The sequence below is a fragment of the Battus philenor genome, unplaced genomic scaffold (genome assembly GCF_028537555.1).
Source record: "Battus philenor isolate CCGP_79_NKW_IND1 unplaced genomic scaffold, ilBatPhil1.0.hap1 SCAF_5, whole genome shotgun sequence".
NCBI lineage: Eukaryota > Metazoa > Arthropoda > Insecta > Lepidoptera > Papilionidae > Battus > Battus philenor.
Window position 1 is genome coordinate 15,534,720 of NW_027181715.1, and position 27,550 is coordinate 15,562,269.

Below are 27,550 nucleotides of genomic sequence, written 5' to 3' on the forward strand. Positions count from 1 at the left end.
GAGGATATTAAAAAAAAATTAAAAAGGTGAATGAAAACACTGTCTCATTACAAGAAGTATGAGTGTTCCCCAAAAAAACCTTGTTTGGATTGTCGGACTTGCTGAAATCTATGGAGCAGGCTTATGTTCAGTTGAAATAACGATGAAATAAAATGCTAAGATACAATAACGTTATTTAGTCTTAACTATCGTCACTAGTTAAGATATAAGAAAGATATAAAATACTTCTTAACAATGTAACGTATGTAATAGAAATCAGGGAAGCATATAAATTATGCATTAGACTGAACGAATGCAGAGCCTTATTTTCTTTGCGATAAGATTTGTGGAACTCCTCGGATCCCGATATAAATTTGGGGATGTGAATAATTTGTACGTTGAATTCTAAACAGGCATCGTATCGAAGGATTTTGTTACTAAATAAATAGGAATCTAAATCGCTACGGATGAAAATCTTTATTGTCTGTATAATGTTAAACGAATGGATTATCTGTGACAAGTAGTCTTATTTTAAATACTTTAATAATTTCTACTTTATTAGATATACAGTTAATACAAAAGAAATTAACTAATCAGTCAATTGGGCGGAAATCTTTATTTTCGTTTTTCTTGTATTTGTAAATATTATCCAGAATACTTACGGCTTGTTCTGTAAGCAGGTCATCATGTTCTTGGAATGTGGGTTGCAGCCTAAACTCTGCGCAACCTGCAGCGTGTACTGCGTTGGGTCTAAGGTCATCGCCCAGTCCGACAGAGCTGATCCGGACATTAATATGGCACGGTGGAATAGAGCTGAAAAAAACACCATTAGATTTGATTTTGGAATAGAAAAAGAAGAACGTGAAATGAACTAAGAAATAATTTCTATATATAAGAACATTTGTTTTTGTAATTGTTTCTATGGGAAAGCATAAGTTCAGCATCTTACAGCTGGAATGATGATAAATGAAGATTTTTTACAAAGCAAACAAACTAGACCTTAGGGCTGTTGGAACCGAACAGTTCTCGCCTGGCTAAGAACTGAGACTGACGATATAGGATCGCAGAAAGTAACTGGATGTGGGTAGCATAAGACAGTCCGTCGTGTTAATCCTAAAGAGAAACTTATGCCCAGCAGTGGGAATCTATCTACTGACTGATAATGATGATATAACAATACATACATACTCATGATTACATACATACTTACTGTATAATGTGTGTAGATTTAGACTAATAGATGAACCTAAAAATGAATATCAAAATGTTTGCCGTGTCTTCGATGTATTCATAAAATAATCTTCCAGGTGTACGGTTCTATAGTAATTATGAAAACTATTATTACCATTAGAGATGGGTGAAAGCATGAGGAAGTTGACGCTTGCGGCACCGGTTCCATGACCCATGAGGGTCACGGAGTCAGGGTCACCGTTTAAGTCTTCGATATTGTCCTTGATCCATTTGAGTGCAGCCAACTGGTCGAGCAGGCCATTATTACCGTATTCGTGCTCTGTTAGACTTGGTTTCACAAATCCTGTAAATATTTTATACTTTTGGTATATATTAGGGAGACCGGAAAATAATATCGTTTCTGTAGACATATTTTACAGAAAAACCGATTGATTTTTACCGCTCCGGCATTGATTTAGTATACTAGATGGCAAAAGGTTGTTAATAAGGTTACGAAGGTGAATATATTGTTATTTCTAGATTGCTTACCATCAAATACTTATATTAGGGGGGGGCCGGAAAGTAATGTCGTTTCTTTCTTGATTTTTACTACTCCGGCATTGAAGATTTCTATACTAGATAGCAAAATGTTGTTGATAAAGAAGGGATATATTGTTGATTAGAAATTAAAACTTGTTAAAGATGAAGTCTTTTGAATTTAACTTAAGAAATCGGCATTACTTTCCGGTCCCTCTAATATTTATCCGATAGAGTCAAATGATTATAAATAATTTCACTAGATGGCGCTATTTGTGTTCCGTTTTGCGAATATATATACTGATGGAATATATCTGAAAGGTTTGCACCTACAAAAGAACTAGCAGAACTAGAGTAAGTGAGCCAATGCGTACCATAGCTCAATGATTAGCGTAAGAAAAGGACCATTATTTAGCCACTTCCACACATGCAGTGGTAGTCGTGCAATAAAGTGCACCGTCCGCCAGCCCGCTGATAAATACGTATGCGGCAAACAATGCGAATCACACAACCGCCACCGCCAAATTACTCAACGCGTGTTTCACCCCTCCACGGGGCATCTTCAGGAGTTATGTTGCTGCATGTGCGGAAGTGGCTAAATATTGGTCCTTTTTTTACTTAAGATGGACTTCCGCAAGGTAACGCCTGATTCCATTAAATATTCAATGATTAGCGATCAGGTAAGATGCCAAAATGAAATCCGGAGACGCGTGCAATTAAGAATTGTTGCCATGATTAAGAAGTCAAGTATCTGGTAATACATAACCATCTCTATCTGAACTACTAACATTATCACAATATTATTATTGTCAAGTATTCTTTGTAAAACAATTTTTGTGATGAGCAACTATTTAGTTACTCCTATGCTGTTCTCATCGGAATTGCTTTCCGAGTCGGTGATAGCTTTCTATAGGGCTAAGAATGATTGCTGATTGAGTGTTCATAAAGAAAAACAACCAAAACTATGGGTAAGAATAATGATGATGAAGAAATATGATACAGAGAGACGGGACAAAGGTTATTTGATGCTTCTGTAACTTCTAATATTCCACTCAGTAACTTTATATATCAACAACCGTTTATTAAGAGACCACTCTTAAATTTCAAGCTAGCTGCCTCATTTAGTATATATTTAACAGCCTTTAAAATCAGACAATCATGTGAAATTTAACAAAAATCAAAAAGAATGTCGTGTGTTGATCAAACATTATTTTTTGTGAGAAAATCATCACTAAAACAAAAGTATGACTTGATAAATACAATGCGTTCAATTCGCTTATAAGACGTTATCTCACATAAATTATAAATGACGATCGGAGAATGAAAATACGTAAAGAACTGTAGGCATCTTAACGAAGCGGATATTTCATGTTTTATATGAATTTTTGAACATGAAAAAGGTTCCGAGGTAGATATAGCCAATACTGACACTCCATGTGCTACTGTGCAATCACTTCAAAAGAGTTTCAGGAGATTAACTCTTAGAGTTAAAATTAAAACTCTAGTACATAAAACAAACTAAATTTTCTTCTTTCACTATTGTCGCTGTTAGACCATGAACTAGATGATTTACCAGAACCAATAAGATGCACTAAATAGATACCAGCATTTAAACAAATGGTAAAAGAGCACTTCCTTGGCCTCTAAAATAGGATGTGTAGCATTTATTATTTATTCGTATTTATACAAAACCTTTTCCAAATATATGTATCGATATGTATGTATAAGTATTATGTATATATGTGTATAGAAATAAATGTATTTGTATGTACACCCTAAATCGCACTCTCCTTCGTTTCTCTCATCTCCATCCAAAGGTTGTCTGGTAGATATCGCCTCGAGCGATAAGACCATTTCTTGTACATTATAATTTTACTATCTAGGGTGTACAAAAAGTGTAATTAAATAAATAAATTTTATTTGCCGAGACCCTGTTTATATCAAACCTACGTTAATAATTCCTAGAACTAAATGAAACCAATCACAATCTCTACTTTACAATCACACGAGACCTTTGTGTGAGAGTGACGGAATATGTGTGCGACCGAGAGAGATATATATATAACGGTATATATCAAAACAAAAGAATTTTATATTTACATAATGAAGGTATTTTTGAAATAATTCTTAATATTTTTATATAGATTTTAACTTACCTAATATTCCAAGACGGTAGTTGACAGTTATTACCATGATATTGCCGTACGCGGCCAATATTCGACCGTCGTAGGGATTCCCCGAACTCCACTCGAATGAGTCCCCGTGTATAAACACAAGGACGGGGAATTTTTTGGATTTTTGCTCTGAAAAAAGAAAAGGTGATTATAAATTTTAAAATCATCGTCATCATTTGGTAAGATGTCAACTGCTGGACATAGATCTGCCCAGAAATTTCTAGCAAGACTGATCGAAAGTGGACTTTAACCAGCTTCTTCTGTCAACCTTAACATCTCGAAGAAATTTCATATGGATAGGTGATCGTCATCAGGTCTGCTCCAAAGATTTCCCCGATGACAAGTCTTTTGCTGCCCGCATGCAGCGACTTCCCGTGGTCCTAATCTTGATATCCCCCCCCACAAAAAAGGCTATGATCGTCTGATATCTGCGACCATTACATGATCGCGGGCACGGTGCTTGACATCGGTAAGTTATGCTTATAACATATTACAAAATAACAGATAAAAATTAAGCTACTGATAAAAATAGATCCTTGAAGATTTTAACTATTAGAATCAGTAATAACAATGGTATTCCAGTAATAAATATAGGCTTAATATCTTATTAAAAAAAAAAACAGTTTTTCTGCTCGGGCGTGAATTAACGCCCATGGACGGTGTACAGTTAACTTGGTCCTCTTGGAAGCCTATCCAAGCTTGTCAATTCACTAATGATATTTAGCAGTTTATTTCATATTATATTTATAGTAACTGCCAACTATTGTTTAGCAATTAGATCAATTAAAGATAAAACAATCGATGAACGTGTTGAATGAAAGGCTTTATATAAATTAGTTCAAAAACATGTACAGGAATAATTATCATAAGAACAAAAGAGCGTATTGATGTCAGGCAAAAAAAAATCATGTTAACGCACCTTTACTTTCCTCAAATTTATTTCGTACAACCTCCATTAGCAGAATTAAATATATATATAGCAGTAAAGTTAGTTCTTATAAGTAACAAACTAATGCTACATCATATAACTTTTCCCATAAGATGAGCTAAGTTGGCATAAGTCAAATAAATGGGAGATACTCCATTACGGAACATCTATTACGGAACCCGACCTCCGTTGGTCCGGAAAACGTTTCGCTCGAAGTAAATTGACCTCTGTTTGTATCGGTTGCAAAGTGAAGAAGTTTCGTCTATTCCCGACTGAACTAGATGTTGCGCCGCTTTTACATCGACTCGACGTTTGACCGAAGCTAATATTTGAACTCGTAAAATTGGTGGATTGCAAATAGAAAGCTTACTAAATATTTGTTTAATGTGGTTGACCATCCTTTATTTGATATTCAGTATTGAATTTTTCAAACTACTTTTTGATATTTATATATTATTTTATAATTAAATATAACAACATAAATATGAACCGGGCGTGGACTAGACCAGGGTCCATCTGGTAGCCCCCTGTCCCGGAGGACCCCGGGTCGACTCCAAATGCCGGTTAGACATAAAAATCTGCGAGGAATTAATGGCCTAGCTAATATAGGAGGATAAAAAGAGACCAAAATTCCTCGAACTTTGCAGGAAAATTGCAGAAAAAGTAATTAGTAGAAATTAAAAAGAAATATAAGTGTAAACAATAAAATAGCAAATAAATTAAAATAAAAATGAAATGTATATAAAATAAAATACAGAAACGTAAAAATAAGGAATGAGGTGAAGAATGAATGATAACGAATGAAAGAGAAATGCAGAAGAAATGTGTACGAAAGATCAAGCACGACAGTAGTCAGACCGTATCCAGGGAATTTCCACGATTTTAACTTTGTCTTCGGTCCACCAAGTGACTCCTTGATCATCCAGAACAGCCCCAGTGACCATCTATTTTGTTCACTACATGGCCTATCTACCGAAACTTCAACTTTCCAATCCGCTTGGCTGCTATATAACTCTTCTATGCACCTCTTCATTTTTAATTCAATCTTATAAAGATATCTATTTATTTATTTACTTTATTGGAGATAGACAGTAACAAAAGGCAGTAAGAGAGTACAAACTAAGAAGCTTAGAAATAAAAGGTTGTCAAATATCTCCCTTCCGCCTTTTTGTCTTTTGAATTTCGCGGCTATGTACAAAGCGCTACAGAGCTCGTATCTGGCAATACTATACATAATTTGAAAGGTCTTGACATAACCTACAAAACGACACTATGCATGATTAGTTTGGATATTGCGTTCAACAGTTATAGACGTGTAAACATGGAGTTCACTAACGCCGAAATTCGCGCTATTTTAAAGTTTTCCTTCTTTAAAGGCAAATCCGCTAGAGAAACGTTCCGTGAGATTAATGGTGTTTTAGGGGGTTGGTACTCTATCACTTCGAACTGCGGAGGAATGGTTTCGACGATTCAGAGCCGGCGAAAACGACACCATGGATAAGCCAGCCGGCGGAAGACCTGTGACGACAAATACCTTATAAAATTAGTTACAGTTGTTACCTTATATATCTATCTCACTGAGAACGAAATATAATAATAACATCCTGAAAATATCTCTCATATCTTTGGTTCTTTAAGCGATTGTAATTACCGTTATATATCAATAAACTATATACAAACTAAACCTATTTTCCTTTTGCGTATTTTTCATTCATTTCGAACATTATTCAAAAAATGTTTTTAATTTTTTTTTCTCATCAACCCACATTCATGACTGCAATCTCGGGCATATTAAATTATTAATGGAATAAATATTAAAAATACCTTTTTCGCTATGTCAGCGTTCACGTGTCGACTTTCAACCGTTTATGAAATATTAAACGTTAATAAAACCGATTTTTCTTTGACAATATTCGCATAACGGGTTTATGAAAAACTAATAGGGATATAAAAATTGTGATATAGAAATAATATATAAGAATAAAAGAAAAGTAAAAATTATGAGCAGAATTGTCAATAATACAGATAAAATAACAAAGTAAAACATTATAAAAATCAGTCCAGGAAGAAATGGTGAAGGGAAAAAGGCGATGCACGAAAGTTAAATGAATAAAAAAGAATGAAAGATTTAATGGAATCAGGCGTTACCTTGCGGAAGTCCATCCTAAGTAAGAAAAGGACCAATAATTGGTAGTCGTGCAGCAAAGTGCACCGCCCGCCAGCCCGCTGATAAATGCGTATGCGGCAAACAATGCGAATTACACAACTGCCACCGTTAAATCACTAAACACGTGTTTTACTTCTCCACGGGGCATCTTCAGGAGTTATGTTACACCGATTAGTGGCGATAAGCACTCTGTGTTTGTTTGCATATTTTGTTGCACGACTACTACTGCATGTGCGGAAGTGGCTAAATATTGATCCTTTTCTTACTTAGGAGGAAAGATATTGAGATGGATAAAAGAAGAATTAAGAAATAATAAGAAAAGAAAATGAATAAATTATTTAGCAACTGTCTCTGTGAATCTAAGACAGATGTTTCACGAGAAGTCCACAATAGAGTGGGGGAGATTCGAAATAAATAGATACATAAATTTAATAGTAAAGTTAAAATAAAAAATCTGAGGTATTCAAATTGTAAATAGAACTAATTGCAGTGATTGAGGATGAATGAAAGTTAATTAGAGTGGAAGAGTAAAATAGATCGAATTGTAGAACGAAAGAGTTGCAAGATAGATATTGTGACAAATGAAAGAAGAGAATGGAAATAAAATAATAAGGAAAATGAAAAAAATATATATAAAATAATATCCATGTCCCCAACCAGATAGTGGGTGGAAGGAGATTTACCCCATAGTGGGGGCCAAAAAATAGCTACACAAATATTTAATCAAAAATTTGATATTAATAATTACTAAATAATTTATATAATATAATGTGACATTTATGTGTAGTTGATATGTAGTACACTGTAAATCGGTTGGAAAATTAAAACCTTGAATTTCGGTCGAATGCCTTCAGGCTATATCCAGGTATGTAAATTAAAATTTATATTTTTCATCATAGATGTTAAAATCTTTGATGGAATGAACGTAAAACATGCAATTCAAAGATTAATTGTTTTAGAGGTAAAAATAACGTATATAGTAAGAAAAAGCGCTTTCATATTTCGAATTGCATTATTTAAATTGTTTTGCCAGATTATAGGGAAACGTTACGGTTTCCGGTATTTCGTCACCATTTCAGAACATAAAGGATGATTAAAATTGATCCTCGTTTGGTATAATGAATGAGAGAATAAATAAATTTAGGTTAAAATCGCACAACCTTAAAAGAAATCTTAAAGATAACAAAAGATTCTTATAAAATGTTTTTAAACAGATACCGAATGTTATCATTGAAGGATCGAAGTTCTCTAATGGACGCCACTGCACTTAAAAATATTTGTGGTGGCAATGTTAACTGTTCGGAACTGTTGTCCGAGGTAAACTTTCGAATTCCTGCAGCAGGAACGCGTTCTAGATCTCTCTTCTTTTTATCAACGGCTAAGACAAATATCGGTAAACGTGCACCCTTATACAGAATGTGTGACCTCCACAATTCATATGTTAGTGATATTGATACATTCTCGTGCTCTCTCGTATCTCTTAAAAAACAATTTCTTTCGAAATTATTGAATACATACAATGCAATTTAAACCATAATATAAATATATAAACAAACATAACATAAATAAATAAACCATAGTGTTTGATCCCTGTTTAGTAATGTTTTTATTTGTTTTTTCATTGTTTGACTATAAATCATTATATGTTCTCAGTTAATATCTGTAACTAATTTTAAATTTCTAAGCTTCTATATTTGTACTTTCTTACTGCCTTTTGTTACTGTCTATCTCCAATAAAGTAAATAAATAAAAGCAAACAGCGGGTATGCTTCCTGTTTGAAATTATCGTATTTCAAGTAACAAGGAGTCGAGATACAGAATGCGTATTAATTTCGATCCATCTAAACCAGAATTCTATTTCAAATGCACCAATCAATTTGTCAAAGCAATATCCTTGATTGTATATCGTATATAATCATTAGTGTAGATACATCAAACGGTATGTTTGTAAATGGTTAATTACAATTCGAAGAAAGACGGAAATGGTAAGCGTACATTATGAAGCAAACGTCTAAAATTACTTGCTTTGAAAGGTTTTCTCGCTAATGCGTTCTGTGATTCAATTGTTTGGCGGAGATGAAAGGATGTTAGTCCGGCTTTGTTTCTTTTTGATGAACATTATACGACTTTTTTTGTTTTCTTTTTTTTTGAGGTGTTGAAGAGTGAAATAAATTATTGTGTTGTCCATATTGTGGCTTCAGAATGAGGTTGTCATGTATCCAGAGCGAGCAAATGTCAATTCTAGATAGATATACATCCTTCATTAGGTTACTAATATACTTCGCCTTCGTACATTTCGCTGTTAGCTCTAACGCATACAAATTCTTCCCCTCTTTTCAGCTGAAATACTCCTATACCATCCATCTAGTGTGAAGCCAACCCACATCTCGTCTCCTAGCTCTTGGTCGCCACTAGAGGAAATTTCGTAACCAACTACTTCAAAAAGCTACGTCGATGATCTTAGTTCTTCAGCGGATATCTTTATTTATAATTCGATCTTTCAGAAATTTCTATCATAGACTATACTCTCCGTTGTTTTTTGAGTAACCTAAAGCCTTCAAATGAGGCCCGTCATAAGCGACCACGTCTGGATTCCATATGTCATCACTGGCAACACACACTGGTAAACAAAAATTATTTACTACAATATCTAATATATAAAATTCTCGTGTCACGGTGTTCAAACTTGAACTCCTCTGAAACGGCTTGACTGATTTTTACCAAATTTAATATGCGTATTCAGTAGGTCTGAGAATCGGCTACTATCTATTTTCTATACCCCTAAGTGATAAATGTTGTTCACACTTAAAAAAAAAAAAATATTTTTTTAACGAAATTTTTGTTTTCATTTTTTTATGATACAGCATACAAGAATACATACAACCATAAATTTTCACCCCTCTACGATCAACCCTTATTTTTTATTTGTAAATTAAAATATCAATTTTTTTTTGCAAAACAACGTTTGCGGGATCAGCTAGTTATTGGTATAAAAACTTATTATATATACATACGTTTAAGTGAACGATTTTGTAACACACTTGTAAAAACATTTGCTAGTAATATCAATGAAAAACAAATGTCTAACTCTTTACTGTCTTCGTTCAAAATGAAAATTTATACGAAATATATAGTAAGATTTCTGTACCTACAGAGACATCTATCTTATAGTAATATATATTTATTAATATTATAACGACATATTTGACTTTAAGAAAATGCTATTCAATATGTTTATAAGTATAAAAGTATCATTTATTTTTTTTACAAAAGAAACTTCTGTGTTCCTATAAACATTAAAAAAATTATTTAAAAAAATGGGTATACCACCTCAAAAAAATTTAATACACACTATAGATATCAAGAACCAAAAACCTATATTTATATACTCAGTGAATGTTCTATTGTGTGATTTGAAAAAAGTTTATATATTTAAAACACCTTGGCATTGCTTTGTACGCTTTCAGGATAAACCAATGGTAATTAAATAAGTAATTTTATATTATTTACAATATAATATATTTCCGCTGCGTTTTTTCCTGTTCATCTTCGACCATAGATTTAATTAATTTTATTTATAATTCGAACACTTGTCCGTCAACGCTATCATCTAATAGACGCAACTTGACGTCAAAAAGAAACGTATTCCATTGTAAGTTGCATAAAGAATTTAGATTTTTTTAATATGCGGCAGGTGTCGATGTTCACATTACAATCGTAATATTATTATACCGCCATCACTTAACAATAATATGATATATTAGCACAAGCACACATAATTCTGTAAATTTCAATTTTGTGTTAAAATTCTGTAATAGATGGCGGTAATTACGTCGTAGTCTTATTGTTGCTGGTAATATAAGAATGGTTATATTTAAATTGTTAAGTAATTAAAATTAAATTACTTTTCAACATATTTAATTTTTTTATATAAACTGAAATATTATCGATGGTAACCATCTTTCTGTTTTTGTATACAACGCCATCTGTTTTGATTTGTAAGAACTACCTCCTCATTTGTCATCCCCTTCAGCGATTTCTTAGAAAATTATTTAAAATACAAATGCTTAATGATATAAATAACAGATGGCACTGTAATTGATTATTATTTTTGTGACTTCACAATTTAAAATGGAAATTAAACATATACACACACACACACACACACACATATATATATATATATATATATATGTGTGTGTGTGTATCTATATATATGTATACACTCGTTTATATACGTATATAATTCTGTGTCGTATGATAATTATTGTAAAAATGAAAGGAACATCTCATCACTTATGTACAACGAGGAGAGTTGCGAGACGTTCCAAAAGTATTGTAGAAGAGTCATAGGAGAGACAAGTAGGCAAAAAGAAACAAGTGTATAAGACTAGTAGTAATAAGACTAGTCAAAATAAATGTAGTGTGAAAATAGGAAAGTGAAAATTAAATATAAATAAAGCAAATTAAATAAACAAATAAAAATAAAGCGAAATGTATTCTGTGTATTCTACGTAAGGCTACAAAAGTGAGGTGACGAATAAAAGATTAATAAAAAAAATTACGAGAAACTCTCAAAAACGGGTTCCAAAAAAAAAAAATATTGTAAAAGCGTAAACATTATCCTACAAAGAAGTTGCTATTAATTTCAAAAATGAAATCCCCAATTTTTTCCTGCATTTCTCATTCCTTTTTTTATTACTTTCGTATTAACAACTAACAGTATATCTAAAAAGTTACAATCGTTCGTAGAGAATCATAAAATCTATAAAAATGTCCACTAAGAATCAAAAAGTCGAGTAACTGGCCGATAAAATTTTGTATCGAATTTAGTAACTGTCCATTTTGTTTCAAACACTAACATTCGTAACTGAATCACGATACTGCGATAGGATTTTATTGTGCCTTTGCTTTTGTTCACCTAGTGTTTTGCGAGAGAGGATAAATAGAATACTCGTTCCCCCTATACGAAATTTATGACCAACTTCCGACCCACCTTTTGGATTCGATTCAAAATTCATGATATATTGAATGAATACATAAACAGAAATGTATGTTGGTGTGTTTTATGTACATGCACAGGGTGATTACTTCATATATGAAAAATTTAAAGAACGTACAATAAGTAATACAGTGTGCTATCATCTTCCCTTATAAGAGATATTTACATAAATCTTAAAATTCAGTATTGAAATAATTGACAATGAAGACTCATATATATTGCAATCCATGTTTCTCATTTCATCACCATTTGTGATGATAATATTAAATTAACCACTCAAATCTGAGCATGCTAAACAATTTACCTTGTGATAGACGTTATTTGTTCTTTAGTGATTTATTATTGAAACATGCAACACACTATTTAAGTTTCTATTTATATTAAAAACATTTCCGTCCTCTGCACAAATTCTTAACACAGATAAAAATAGATTCGTTCGAATCTATCGCGTCTTTCGTAGAAATATATGAAAGCAAATTGAACTATTTTAGATCATTTAAGCTGGCTTAGGCTATTGTTAAAAAACAAAAACAATAGAAATATTTAAACATTACGAACTGTAACCAATTTTAATGCGTTTATGCTTTTTGAAAAATGAGTTAGACGCTATGAAAAGTAAATCTCTAGTCAAGAAATACTCAAAGAAATAGCGAAAATAAAATGATGACTTAAATAAAGTGACATAAAAAAGTATGAAATAAATAAACGAAACACAGTAACTCACCACATGAAACACAGTAACATATCACACGAAACACATCAACTTAACATACGAAACACAGCAACTTAACACTCGAAACTTAGTAATTGATCACACGAAACCCATAATTGTTAAAGCGTTTTTTAGCTTTGCCATTATTTAAAAAAATACTTATTAGTAAATATTAAAAGAGATTCTTATAATAGTTGACCCAAATACAGTTTTAGAAGTTACAGAAATAATCATCAATTCCTTTAAAACGTCTGACCGTTATACAGTTCTATTTTAACTGTGTATTACATTATTGAAATCTATTAAATAGGTCTTGGAATTTGCATATGAAGAATCCCTATTGTTTTAGAATAAATACATAATGTTTGTAATAAAATAAACAAATCTAAATATTTGAAATATTTTAAATTACCTAGATCTGCTATGGTAGCAAATTTGTCGTTCATAAGCCGGGAATATGTTATATTCTTGTATTAATTATTGAATATTTATTTGGTATATTTATTTATTTACTTTATTTGAGATAGACAGTAACAAAGTACAAACTTAGAAGCTTAGAAATATAAAATTAGTTACAGTTGTTACCCTATAATTATCCCACTGAGAACATATAATGATTTATAGTCAAACAATGAAAAAACAAATAAAAACATTACTAAATAGGGATCAAAGAATATGGTTTATATATTTATATTATGTTTGCTTATATATTTAAATATTAAGTTAATTGTGAAATGGCATCTTGTCTATTAAAACAATTGGTCTTTTTCAGATTAGTAATAATAAGAAGATAATAATATATGTAATATATCTGTAATAAAGCAAAAGAAATAAAAAGTGAACTAAATAAACAAAATGTACTATCTGTATTTATTCGTTTAGAGAAGGCAGCGTAAGTGAAGCGAGGTACGAAAGGAGTACAAAGAATGAAATCGAATGAAAGTAATTGTTACGAACAAAAGAGGAATGATTAGATGACGCAAAGGTGGAATGAAGAAGCGTATGTAAATAAGAAAATTTTGTGAACAAATCATTATTGTAACTAATATCCTTGTGTATCCAGGATAGAAGAAGTACGAATGAAGACGAAGGAAGTGTGAACAAATAGTAGCTGTTGTCCAATGACGACTTTTTCGGAGACATAAATTTAAATATGCACAGTCGGTCATCTTTAATATTTTTTGAGACAAGGTATATATCTTCTAAATAAAATAACTGAAGCAATTTTAAATTTATCTAACAAAAAATCCTAAGATTATAAGGAATAAGGAAAAACAAATGACACTCACTGCAAGGAGGACAATGCTGTTCGACCTCTAGAAACTGTCTGTGAGCAATATCAATCCTATATAATTAATGCACAAATTGTGAATTATATAAGGTTGTATATCAGGAATAGACCCGATGGAAAGCCTTCATACTCTACCGTTGAGTTACCACTAGGCTTTTTCTGTATTACAGGTTATATAGGAAGAACAAAAATGGTCAGAATTAGTGTCATGCTGATTTTTACGAGTGAAATTGACATTTAAAAGAGTAAAAGATGAAAAAGGTAAAAGATAAAACACGTTTAGTCAACATCGGAACATTTAACACAGCTCTTATAGATCGTCAACTTATTATCTATTTAACATTTTAATCTATTATATTTTTCGACTCTACTCTGCTTCTCTTTGTTATAGTTGTGCAGAAGAAGCAGGAAGAAACTCCACTTAACACATTTTTTAATACTTTAATAATTCAGATTTACTTACACTATTTCAAAAATAGTCTAAATGAAACCAAAATAATCAGGCGACATTATTGTCAAGGATTCTTGTCATTTAAATATTCGCTTATTGAACAATAAGACTTTTCTGTCAATTTATTTTAATTTAGTCTAGTAGTGTTTTGTGGAGTTTTATTGACAAATCAGATTCTGTATGTTACAAATTAATTAGAGATTTTTTGCAATAAAAGGACCAATATTTAGCCACTTCCGCACATGCAGTGGTAGTCGTGCAAAAAAGTGCACTGCCCGCATGCCCGTTGATAAATGCGTATGCGGCAAACAATGTGAAATATACAACTGCCACCGTTAAATCACTCGACACGTGTTTCACCCCTCCACGGGGCATCTTCAGGAGTTATGTTACACCGATTAGTGCCAAACTCAAAATTTTTGCAGTCGAAACTTTGGTTTAACGGTGTGTTTTAGATACAATATGGACATCCTATATTTATTTTAATCTATTATAATTATTGATTTTTTTCTCTCGATCTAATAAATATTCCGAACCTTGCCCCTGTAGTACACGGAGAAAATTATAAATAATATGCTTGATCATTTTGAATTTTCAATGTAATTCGGTATGTCGTTGTGTTAAGTTTTGAACAACATTTAAATTAGTTAAAAAAAAACAGAGATCTATTTTAAAAAGAAAACGACAAGGTTCCATTCTGTCAAATAGTTCAATCTCAATTCTGAACCAAAATAATTATCTAGTCTAGTTGGCGCGCGAAGTCAGACCGGTGTCATAGAGTTAATGATTTTAACAGATGTCGTGTAGGCGAATGTTCATACAGATACTGAAGGCGTGTTAATGTTCCTCTAAAGTTTCATATAGCTAAGACGTATTAGTAAGTCTATTTTTTTGTATTTAAAAATACTTATTATGCTGCTCTTTTTTGTACGTTTTTTAATGGTTCCTGGCCTCGGAGACGTCTCCTTACTATATCTTACTTTTGGGATACTCAGGGATAAATTTATTTATTTATTTATTTACTTTTGTTTTTCTTCTCTCTCTTAGAAATTTCTTTCATTATGTCGTTCTGCATTTATTGCGCTATGTTTCATTCTTTCCACAACTTTGCATTTTACATACAGTTTTATTTTTTGGTTTTATCAATTTTCTTTATTTTATTTTCCATTCCTTGTATACTTATAACCTCGTATGAATTGAAATATGCTCCTCGCTATTACTATAGTTATATAAGCATAATAGAACAGGAAATAATTAGACAAAATAGGTAAGTATAAAACAGTGCAACACATGTCAAAATAGAAAGAAACAGGAGAATATAATACCAATCAGACCAAAACAGAACAAATATAAATAAACACAGAAATCGAAAAGATTATACCAGAATAAGACAAACGGAACTAAAACGACGATAAACGATTTGCATTGAAAGCAACAAAACGAAACTGTCAAGAACTAGATGATAGGAAAAATCATTAAAGAACGGAATAAATTAAAACTAAAAAACCTGTTCCGAGCATTATAGAAATGAGTAGAAATTTATTTATTGCGCTATAAAATTAATTTAGATAAATATTATGTGTGAATCACATTCACCTCAATCGATCACTGTCACACAATCACCTCAAAAATGAATATATCTTATGTAAGAAAAGAACCAACACAGAGTCTGTATTTGGCACTAATCGGTGTAACATAACTCCTGAAGATGCCCCGTGGAGGGGTGAAACACGTGTTGAGTGGTCTAACGGTGGCAGTTGTGGAGTTCGCATTGTTTGCCGCATACGCATTTGTCAGCGGGCTGTCGGGCGGTGCACTTTGTTGCACGACTACCACTGCATGTGCGGAAGTGGCTAAATATTGGTCCTTTTCTTACTTAGGATAGACTTCCGCAAGGTAACGCCTGATTCCATTAAATATTAAAAATATCATATATTCATTTTTCGCTATGTAATAAAAGTATCTTTGAAGCAAAAGTCGAAAAGTAAAATGAAATGATGAGGAAATGTTCAAATACTGAAACATTGAGTCTAATGGACTTTTGATAGGCCGAATCTACAAAGTCGCCGCTTACGATGGCGTCCGTTCATTATGAAGTTGGATTGGCAGTTAAGATGCGATAAGGCTTCGAAACTCGCTAAAGTCGAGACTTAAATGAAACGAACGAACTGTTTTCATTTCGTGTTATATTATTATGAGGTTTTAGAAAAATATTATTTTTGTGAAAGATTACCTAAATTTTATCGCATAAAACTAGACATGTAAATCAGAACCAGTACGACAATCCAATAGTTATTGCAATAAAATTTCTAGATCTAGAATTAATTGTCGTAGATTGTTAGTATCTAGTTTTTCTGCTTTATTTATATCTTAAAATTCAAATACCTATCAAATGGTCGCGGCTGTGTATGCCTAAAAAGGTGAACATATTTAATTTTGTACTATGTTATAAGGACACTATTTGTAATAAATGTTACTCATACAATATAAACTGCAAGGTTATGGTTGAGAACGTAATCAATAGAAACAGTACCGAAAAATGAAACTGGAAGTAAATGACAATAATAGGAAAACAAGAATATATATGTGTGTGTGAAAAATGTGATAAAAATTATAAAATAGGGAAATAAACAGCATATTAAATATGTAAAGCGTGTCCAAAACCAGAAAGGGGGGTACAGAAGAAAAAGAAATAAAGCAAGACGCACAAATATGTCCATCATCCTCGATTAGCGCAAAACTAAGTTCGGGCTCTTTACGAAATGTTACAAACGAATCTTAAAATACTTGATCTGCGCCAAAGTCAACCTGATAAATTCGACTAATTACTAGTTGAAGGAAAATGGAAGGTATAAGACCACATGGGCAACCACCTATCCAATTGTAAGACACACCATAACCACTGAAAAGCAAATGATACGATGGTATGGAAAAAGCTTGTTATAGATTTTAAGACATTTCAAGACGAAGACGATTTTTGAATCATTTACTTATATGCTTATCGCATAGAGAACACCTTTCATTTATTATAAACGCTCTAAGCCGGTATGTTTTGTCACAATACAATGTATTCTCAAATCTTCTAAATGTGGATATACAGAAGAATATAGAAGAATGTATTCAATGACATAGTATTGCAGGCAGTTGATTAGAGAAAGAAACTTTAACATCAATATTTACAGCAGAAGAAGAAAAAACACAAGATGATGCAAAAGTGATCACAAGAAAGATACACAAAATGACACTTTTTAGAACTGTAAAGTCAAAGATGACGATATCTCTAATGATAGATAAATGCTTTAAAACTTTTACGTATATAATCAATCTAGTATATTACAATCGAACGTATATAAATTGTGATATATTAGGGCACCGGAAATTCATATCTTTTCTAAGTAAGAAAAGGACCAATATTTAGCCACTTCCGCACATGCAGTGGTAGTCGTGTAGTGCCAAACACAGAGAGAGTTACACTAATCGGTGTAACATAACTCCTGAAGATGCCCCGTGAAGGGGTGAAACATGTGTTGAGTGATTTGGTGGTGGCGGTTGTGTGATTCGCATTGTTTGTCGCATACGCATTTATCAGCGGGCTGGCGGGCGGTGCATTTCATTGCACGACTACCACTGCATGTGCGGAAGTGGCTAAATATTGGTCCTTTTCTTACTAAGGATGGACTTCCGCGAAGTAACGCCTGATTCCATTAAATATTCATGTCTTTTCTGTCGATATATATATATATAACCCGATTGATTTTTACCGCTCTGGCATTTAAAATATGTATACTAGATAGCAAAAAGTTGTTGATAACGAAGGTATATATTGTTGATTAGAAATAAAAGCTTGTAAAAATATAGTCGTGTGAATTTAACTTAAGAAAGACATTACTTTCCGGTGTTTGTTATAAAAACTAAATTTCAAATTTCATGGAAAAAAATTATAAGCGTCCAAAATTATATATAGGTGATAAACGTATATACTTTTACTGTATTTTAAGAAGCAAAGTCCGCTGATACAACACGAAGATTGATTGGCATTGTATTTACTCTAGAAAATTGGGTTGCCGGCGCCATCGCATTGGTTTTTTATAGCTCTGTTTGTCCAATACTAAAAACAATGGCAAAGTCTATAACAGAGTCCGATGGAAATTTTTTTACCTGAATTTCAAAAGAATATAAATAGAATCTAGTATTAAAATGGATTGTTTTGTTCATAGTCTAATGTAAAAGTTAGTCAATGATATGTACAATAGTAAATAAACATTCACTGTTCATCATGATTTTTAAACGGTTTTATTTAGTTCGACCCGTACGGAATTTATTTGAATCAAAATTAGAAATTGAAATTTAAGCACCTTTCCGTTGTCAGATTGATCTGAAATTTGGTACACATATTTAATTTAGATGACAATACAATACAATTAAATCAATAACATTATAAATCTAAGATGGCCGCCGATACAAAATGGCGGATTACATATTTTTCCTTAACCCATTCAATATGGATATCAAATGAAAGGGCTACACTAGTAAAACACGATGATTATGTCAAAATTTAAAATTCAAGATGGACGCCGTTCCAATATGGCGGACTAGGTACATATTTTTCCACAACCACCACAATATGGGTATCAAAAAACCGTTTAACTTAAAAGTTTTTTAAATGTATTTATAAAGTTTTCACACAACCTTGACGACGTCATTTGTACAACCTTCTGAATTCTACTCTACGCTTGCCGATATCTATTTTCCATTCCAGAACCTCATAGCTCTTAAGGTAATCTGTTTTGTACGCTAAATGGTCTACCTCAGTGTTTGGCAACTGATGTACCGTAGGTCGACAACAAGTATGCCGCGGTAAAAATTAATAAATTGCAATTTTACAAATTTTTATAACACATATTTTATATTTGAGACACTGTCACACATCACATTATCTCGTTTATATAATTTAGCTTTCAGTGTTCTGCAAAATTCTAGGTAAGACGTGTGCGGTAGACGAGAAAAGGATACAGAGCTCTGGTCTACCTAATTCCACTGCAACTCGGCGATCCGCTGTTTACTTTCGTTTATCTCCGTATCTTCACATTCTTGTTTAGATCTGGTATAGAAATCTCAAGAATATCCTTTATAATATGTTTCTTCAATCAATTATTATGTTTGTAGGTATGGAATGGCAGTACAATGTTACCTATGATTTTTCGTTACAAAAATTAATTTTTATATATCTTAGTTCATTTACCATTTGGGATAATTTACAGTTGAAGAGCACGTGAACTTGTGAAGGAATAAGATGTATTCATAGAAGAACAAATAAATAAATTATTAAAGGTTTTATCTAATGATCTTAAATGAAGGGAATATCCTCTTGACCCATCAAGGGCGGACAGGGACCTTTGTTAATTTTTTTGTTTTTCTGTATTTATGTTACATTTTGATTTCTATAATTTGATTATATAGTGATGATATAATGTGTATTTAGTTATTAATATAATTAATTTTAATAGTACTGTATGAAATAATACAAAATAGAAAAAATTCAATTTAGCGAAGTATGTGAGACGATGCGTGAAATTAATGTAAATGAATGCTGTAAGAATGATAGAAGATATGACGTGTGAATTGAGGAAGAAGGAGAGAAATTATGAAGGATGAGAGAGAGAGAGAAAATAGGAAAATTATGAAAAATCATTCTGAAATATTCATTAACCCTTAATAGCTTAGAGTTTCAATTTTGATACCAATCTTTTATACCGAATGTTCACATTACTATTAGTTTTTTTATATAGGTTGGCTGTACGAATTTTACTGTTGTATAATATTCTTTCCAACGAAATTAAAAAAAAATCTATTTTTCCATTCATCTAGACAACCAAGCAAACACAGTAATATTAAAAAAAATCACTTTCGTAAATAAGGCTATTAAGGGTTAAGAAAACTAGAGGTCTACAATAGCAGATGTCTAAATAAAATTTCTTTAATTCCATATTTCTTATTTTTACTGCGCTAATGTTATAACAGGCTTTTGACTTCCACAGGTAAGCATAACTTATCACATTAACAAATAAACAGGCTGTAGAGCGTTAGTAGCGGAGTTGCCAAGTTTGGCAATTATGTTCCTTGTTCGTAATCTATTGGTGCCTTTTATGGCCAAGCGCTATAAACAGCTGAAATATAGATCCTTATGGTGCATGAATATTTATTAATTACTCTAGATCTTTTATATAAATTCTTCTATCTAAACTTGTTAACATTTTAAGAAGTATAACAAAACTATCGTATATCGAGCATGGAGTAAGTAATATAAATTTAAGATCATGCTATATTCTGTTCGACATATATAAATGTTGTCTAAATTCAAATTTATAATATCTTTGTTCTATTTTTATATATATATATACATACTATTGTATTTACGTGAATACAGTACATATTGTGATACTATCACTCGAAGTAATTTCGAACACATAGTATTGACAAAGTGAGGTGTAGTAATCATGTATAAATATATCTCGTGATGGTGTTATACATATACCAAAGACGAAAGAATATATACATGAATATATATAACATATTTCTATTATACATAAACATATGAGTGTAAGCAAATAAAACTAAAATTTTATCAGATATATCATATATGTAGAATGGGAAATAATAAACCATGAGAGTAGCGATTTATAAAATATGTAATCCAATATAAGAACAAACGATTGTCTAAGAAAGTAAAACTACTACTATTTTACACAAGAAAAGTGGCTCATATGTAAAAAATGTATAACCTTTCTTCCCCAAAGACTATCAGTTGCACGAGCAATGTTGTATGCTTACAAATATAATATAATATATATTTATCTAATAGAATCAGGCGTTACCTCGCGGAAGTCCATCCTATATAAGAAAGGGACTAATATATACCTACTTCCGCTATGCAGCAGTAGTCGTGCAATGAAGTGCACCGCTCGCCAGCCCGCTGATAAATTCACGTGCGGTAAACAATGCGAAACACAACTACCAAAGGCGATGTATGAATGAGAATAAGAACGAAAGAGATAGATAGAATGAATTGTGAAAAGAAAGAATGGGGCGATAGATTATGTGAAGAATGATTGTAGAGAACGAAAATGAAAACGACAGTCAAAAAATAATAAGGCAAAAAATGACCCTGTTCTTCCTAAATATAAGCGAACGAGTGTAAAAAAAATAAACAACTACCACCGTTAATCTACTATACACGTATTTCACCCCTCCACATCAAGGAGATGTTAGACATACGTCTTCTGAGGATGTCGCACATTTATCAGCGTATTTAATGGAATCAGGCGTTACCTTGCGGAAGTCCAACCTAAGTAAGTAAAGGATCAATATTTAGCCACTTCCACAGATGCAGCGGTAATCGTGCAACAAAGTGCACCGCCCGCCAGCCCGCTGATAAATGCGTATGCGGCAAACAATTCGAATTATACAACTGCTTCCATTAAACCACTCAACACGTGTTTTGATCCCTCCATGGGGCATCTTCAGGCGTTATGTTACACCGATTAGTGCCAAACACATTTATCAGCGGGCTGACGTGCGGTGCACTTCATTGCATGACTACTGCTGCATAGCGGAACTAACTATATATCAGTCCCTTTCTTAGTTATATATATTTGTACCTACGTGTCGCTTTCAGAAATTCCAGAATTTTCATTTTCCATTTAAACATTCTCTACAGACATTTATATTTTTAAAGAAATAAAATTAAAACCTTCCCGAATAAGGTTCTTCATTCGCAATGGAATATTATGCGAAATTTTTCTCTAGGACATGGGTTATTAAGCTGCATGAATTTCAAGCAGATGTTTAAATGTGACATTTAAATGGAGCGTGAGTTCTTGCTCGAAGCGAAATTTATTTACGCAAACATCGCGTTCAGTTGGAAATAATGCTTGAAGTGACTTCTTTATGAAATTCATTGAATTAAATACGTATAAATGTAACGGAATTTAATTTGGGAAAATAGCTCGTGCAGCAAAGAGTTTTTACCTGTCTACCGGTACCTGGCCGTCTCAAGTGGCGATCACGAACGTGGCCACCTCACGTATCCCTCACCAAGTGGATCGAAGACATGGTCAATGTACCATGAAGTCCAAATTGACATGATGGTTAAATGTTGTGTGCGTTCAAATGAATGGAACTATATTTAGGCTAATAGCTCGTGCAGCCAAGAGTTTTTTATCTGTCTACCGGTACGTGGCCGTCTCAAGTAGCGATCTCGAACGTGGCCACCTCACGTAGATCACTCACCAAGTGGATCGACGACATGGTCAATGTACCATGAAGTCCGAATTGATATGATGGTCAAATTTTGGTGTGCATGTAAATGTAACGGAATTAAACTTTGGGCAAATAACTCGTGTAGCCAACGGCCTTTCTATTGGTCTACTGCTTCGTGGCCACCTCGATTTGTGATCATAAACTAGTAGACTAGGTAGGCCTCCTCCTAGATGGATCAACGACATGGTCTTTGTCCCGGAAAGTAACTGGATGCGAGCATAAAGACCGGGTATATGATGACGAAGATGAAATATTTCTTATGTAGATCGCAGCATTTACTTGAAGGATGCTTTTATTGTGGAGTTCAAACTAATACTAATTGGGATTTTTCTTACTATATTATGATTACGTAATTTGTTATTTCTGAAACCATTTATTTAAAGATATGGTATGTGTCAAGCTTCTATCAGTAATATCTATGGGAGGGGACATACCGTAATCGCCACCCTTGGCAGTCGAGTTGGCGATCGCTGTGTGGTATTATGACATGCAGAGGATGCTGCTGCCCATCCTCTGTAAGCTGATTTGTGAGCAGTGGCAATCCTTAATAAATAATGCACAAAGTGTGGATTATATAGGATTGTATCCCGGGAATCAAACCTGCGAGTCATGATCTCAAGTTTCAGCTCTCTACCCACTGAACCACAATTTTAAGATAGAGTGTACCATACATTTATTGACGGCAATTGAACTATAAATTCACCACTTAGCTTTAATTGCATTTATCTAACTAACCTTATTGTATGTCAATTACGCGTTCTAATTTTAAAATGAAGTCTTTTTTTTAAATAATTAACATTTTTTTTTATCGGCTGTGCTTTGAATTTGATTTGTTTATTTTCTGTTATAACTGCCATTTGAAACATGATATTTTATCGGCCGATTGCCAACCAAGCTGTTCCAACAGGATCTAAAATAATAATCTTGTTTACAGATGGCAGACCTCAAGTATGCTGCACTACAATGGGACTATAACTGCATGATTTCCGTGATGGTGTTCCGTATGGAACAGTCATACAGTCAACTTCATTCCTAGGGCTATAACTGTGTGATATCCATAATGGTGTTCCGTATGGAACTGTCACAAAATCAACTTCATTCCTAGATGTAATGTCTACATCTGTGTTAATATGTGACAGTGTTTCAACATACTAAATATTTTAAAAGCTTAAAATTAATAGTTACACGAATCCATAACACGTGTATCATGGGACATAGATTAAAAATACCACAGATTATATTGGTGACGAAAATTAGTCATGGCTTTTATCCTTACAAGCGACGAAGTTAGTTTATTTTAGGATCAAAGAATGTCGGTGCGCTTTTTTTTTTGCTGCCACTGTATATTTTTGAAATTTTTAATTTGTAATGTTCTAGTTTGACAATGTATGTATGTATAAATTTAGAAACTTTTTCTAACATTAGATAGCTTTTCTTTTTACAATTTTTTTCTACTTCCTTCTTTCGATTATTACTTTTACGTATGCTTCAACTATTTATATTAGGAGGACCGGAAAGTAATGTAGCTTTTTTAAGTTAAATTCACACGACTATATTTTAAACAAGTTTTTATTTCTATTGAACAGTTTTCACCTTCGTTATCAACAACCTTTTGTCATCTAGTGTACAAATTTTCAATCCCGGAGTGGTAAAAATCAATCCGTGTTTTTGTAAAATATGTCAACATAAACGACATTACTTTCCGGTTTCCTTAATATATATGTGAGATTGTCAAACAATAAAGGCGGTGTACCGAACATAAGTCTTTATTATATTCTTACCAGCGTAACAATCTTTTCGCTCTATATTTCTCGTAACATTACATCGATTTGATGGTTACACGGTACGTTTATGTAATAAGTTAAGTTTAATAAAGTTTTAAGTAATAAGTAAACAAAAACTTAAAAATTATTTCATCTTTATTCCACATATATGCAGGAGAAAAATGGTTAACAGGCAACACTAGAATAGAAGAATGTAAAACAGTCCCAAAGTGGTCTACATCGATCCCTAGGGGTCTATGACAACCTGCAAGGGGTCTACGTCAGCGAAAAAAAATTTGGGGGTCTATGAAATGAAAATGGGGGTCCACAATAGTGGATCTCAACACATACACTGATAGTACCTATTTATTTACATCATACTATATTATAATGTCAAAACATTTACATTATTTATTAACCCTTAATTAGGCGCATTAAGAAAATCACTCAATTAGGCGCATGGGGTCTTAAATGACCCCAAAAAAACATTGGGAAAGGAGTATCAAAAAGGAATAAAATTTAATGGATTTCTATAGTAATTAATAAAGTTCTTTAATATACTTAACTTTAAGAAACAAATACTTACCATGACATTAAAAATATTAAAAAAAAACTAAAACAGTAAACCTCTCTTTAAACTAATTTTTTTGGCATAGCCGAGATCAACTTAAGAAATAAAGTTTATTCAGTCTCATCAGCGGAATCTTTTGTTCTGCATCCGACGCAGTAAATCCTTGAGTATTGCTGACAAATAAATTTACGACACTTGAAACATTTTGTTGGCACTTTTTTGGCGTCCTTTCTAGGACATGATGAACAGCGCCCGCGCATAGCTGTCGATTGATAAACCGCCTTGTTCACATTATAAACTTCATAGAGCCGTTTTTTTGTTGTCGCTGGTACAGCACGTAGTTGTATGCGACGTTTTTGGTGATCTTCCACAAGTGCCGCAGGTATTTTCTTCAAGAAAATCCGTCTTGAATATGTCAAAGTCTTCTCAATATTAGCTTTGTGTATGACAAATGCCAGATATGTTTATACTCCAGGTAAATATAAAATAATATTTTGTGCTCGGGTCCTTACTGCCTTCGATGGTGGTACTTTACACCATTTCACTTTCGGGCCATTTCTCTGAGTATGTCGAGATAAAAAATAATTATCTTCCGTCTTCCGATGTCTTGGATATGTTCAGACTCCTCAATTTCGCTTTCTGAATTATGAGCACTATCAATAACAGCATCGTTTAAAGTTTCGTCTTGCGAATCCGAAGCAGCAACATCTTGCTCTTCATCAAGCACTTCATCCAGCCATTGCAATACTAGTTTGTGGTTAGGCATTTCAATTCAAAAAAAAAAGAAAAAGCATAGAAAAAACTCAAAAATACATAAAGAAATCATACCGTATCAAAATACACACATACAAAGATAAATAGTAAACAATATACTAATATAAACACAAAAAAAATCACAAAAGTAAAAACTTACCTTTGCCAAAAAACGTAACGTAACTGGGCGCATGGGGTCAGCTCTCTAAAGGACAGCGATGCATGCATATGCGTTAATGTTCTGGATGTGACTAATTCGCGTACCCCGGGTGGAGTGAGGAAGCTAGAAAGAGCGTTAGTACGCTCTGAAGACTGTAAGCCATAATTTTTTGAATTTCAAGTGGCCCTGACCCCATGCGCCTAATTAAGGGTTAAAGTACCTATATAATATTTTTTTAAATATAAACAGATTATACACAAATTATAGTGAGTCGGTGTTATTTTGTTTGAGATTGCTGAAAATTTTATTTTGACTAGTTTTAATTTAAATTCAATTAATAAATGTAAAAATTAACACGTGTTTTTACTTTAAGTTTTTAACACTAAGCTTCACTACAGTTAGAAATTTACAGGAAATCAATATCAGGTAAGTAGGGGGTCTACCCAACACGGAAAAACATGGCAAGGGGTCTACGACGCAAAAAGTTTGGGGAATTCTGATGTAAAGGGTTGACATTGACAGGGAAATGTCACGAGAACTGTCAGATTTGCGATGTATGACGAATTTACGGGTGTTTTGGTTTAATTAAAGTTAAAGCACATACACACACACATATATATAAATAAGTGTGTGTGTGTATGTATGTGTAATATAAAAAATATTTATATAATAATTTCCACTGACCTCTATAAGGAACGTAAATATTCAAGTATAGACAGTCTTCGGATTCTTCTTTCAGAAACGGTTTCAGTCTATTCATGTAGTTCTGTCTTCCCATAGACGGCGGATCGCCTTTCTTGATCACCGGCAAAGATTGCGGGCATACTGGCGCGAAGCTAGTTGCCATTTTCACACCGGACCACGGAGGTGCACTAACTGCAATCAAACAAGTTATTTTGTAGAATCTTAAACCTTTCTTTTTAATTCTAGAACTTGACAATCAACAGTATAGTAACAAATTTAGATGCACCATTAACTATACCATGCTCTTGGATCTGGGATGAGAGGCAAGAGTGTTAGGTGCGAAGGTGTGTGTTGTCGGTGATGACATATATATCCGATACGTGGCCGCTTACGTGCACTTTATAATGTTCAGTCACTAAGAGAGCAATGGAGGCAAAGGCTTGGAATTTCACAGCGAGATGGTGTCACGAATGAGAGGATTCAAAGAACTAAAATCACTGATTAAGATATTTAATGGAATCAGGCATTACCTCGCGGAAGTTCATCCTAAGCAAGAAAAGAACCAATATTTAGCCACTTCCGCACATGCAGTGGTAGTCATGCAATAAAATGCACCGCCCGCCAGCCCGCTGATAAATGCGTATGCGGCAAACAATGCGAATCACACAACCGCCACCGCCAAATCACTCAACACGTCATGTTTCACCCCTCCACGGGGCATCTTCAGGAGTTATGTCACATCGATTAGTGCCAAACACAGAGTGAAACTGTGTGCACTCTGTGTTTGGCTGCATGTGCGGAAGTGGCTAAATATTGGTCCTTTTCTTGCTCACTGATTTAGCACGAAGAAATTTCACTGTGGGATGGAATCACAAATGAGAGGATTCGA

General features: G+C 33.0%; 1 protein-coding gene across 1 annotated transcript in view; it reads right to left on the reverse strand.

Moving 5' to 3' along the window:
* Positions 1 to 27,550, reverse strand: part of LOC137929359 (uncharacterized) — a 46,651-nt gene that overhangs the window by 12,524 nt on the left and 6,577 nt on the right. Inside the window, exons 2-5 of the mRNA XM_068772261.1 lie at positions 26,662 to 26,853; positions 3,843 to 3,989; positions 1,325 to 1,513; positions 642 to 792 (exon numbers count right to left, since the gene is read on the reverse strand). Of these exons, the coding sequence (XP_068628362.1) occupies positions 642 to 792; positions 1,325 to 1,513; positions 3,843 to 3,989; positions 26,662 to 26,853 (679 nt within the window). The remainder of the gene's footprint in view (positions 1 to 641; positions 793 to 1,324; positions 1,514 to 3,842; positions 3,990 to 26,661; positions 26,854 to 27,550) is intronic.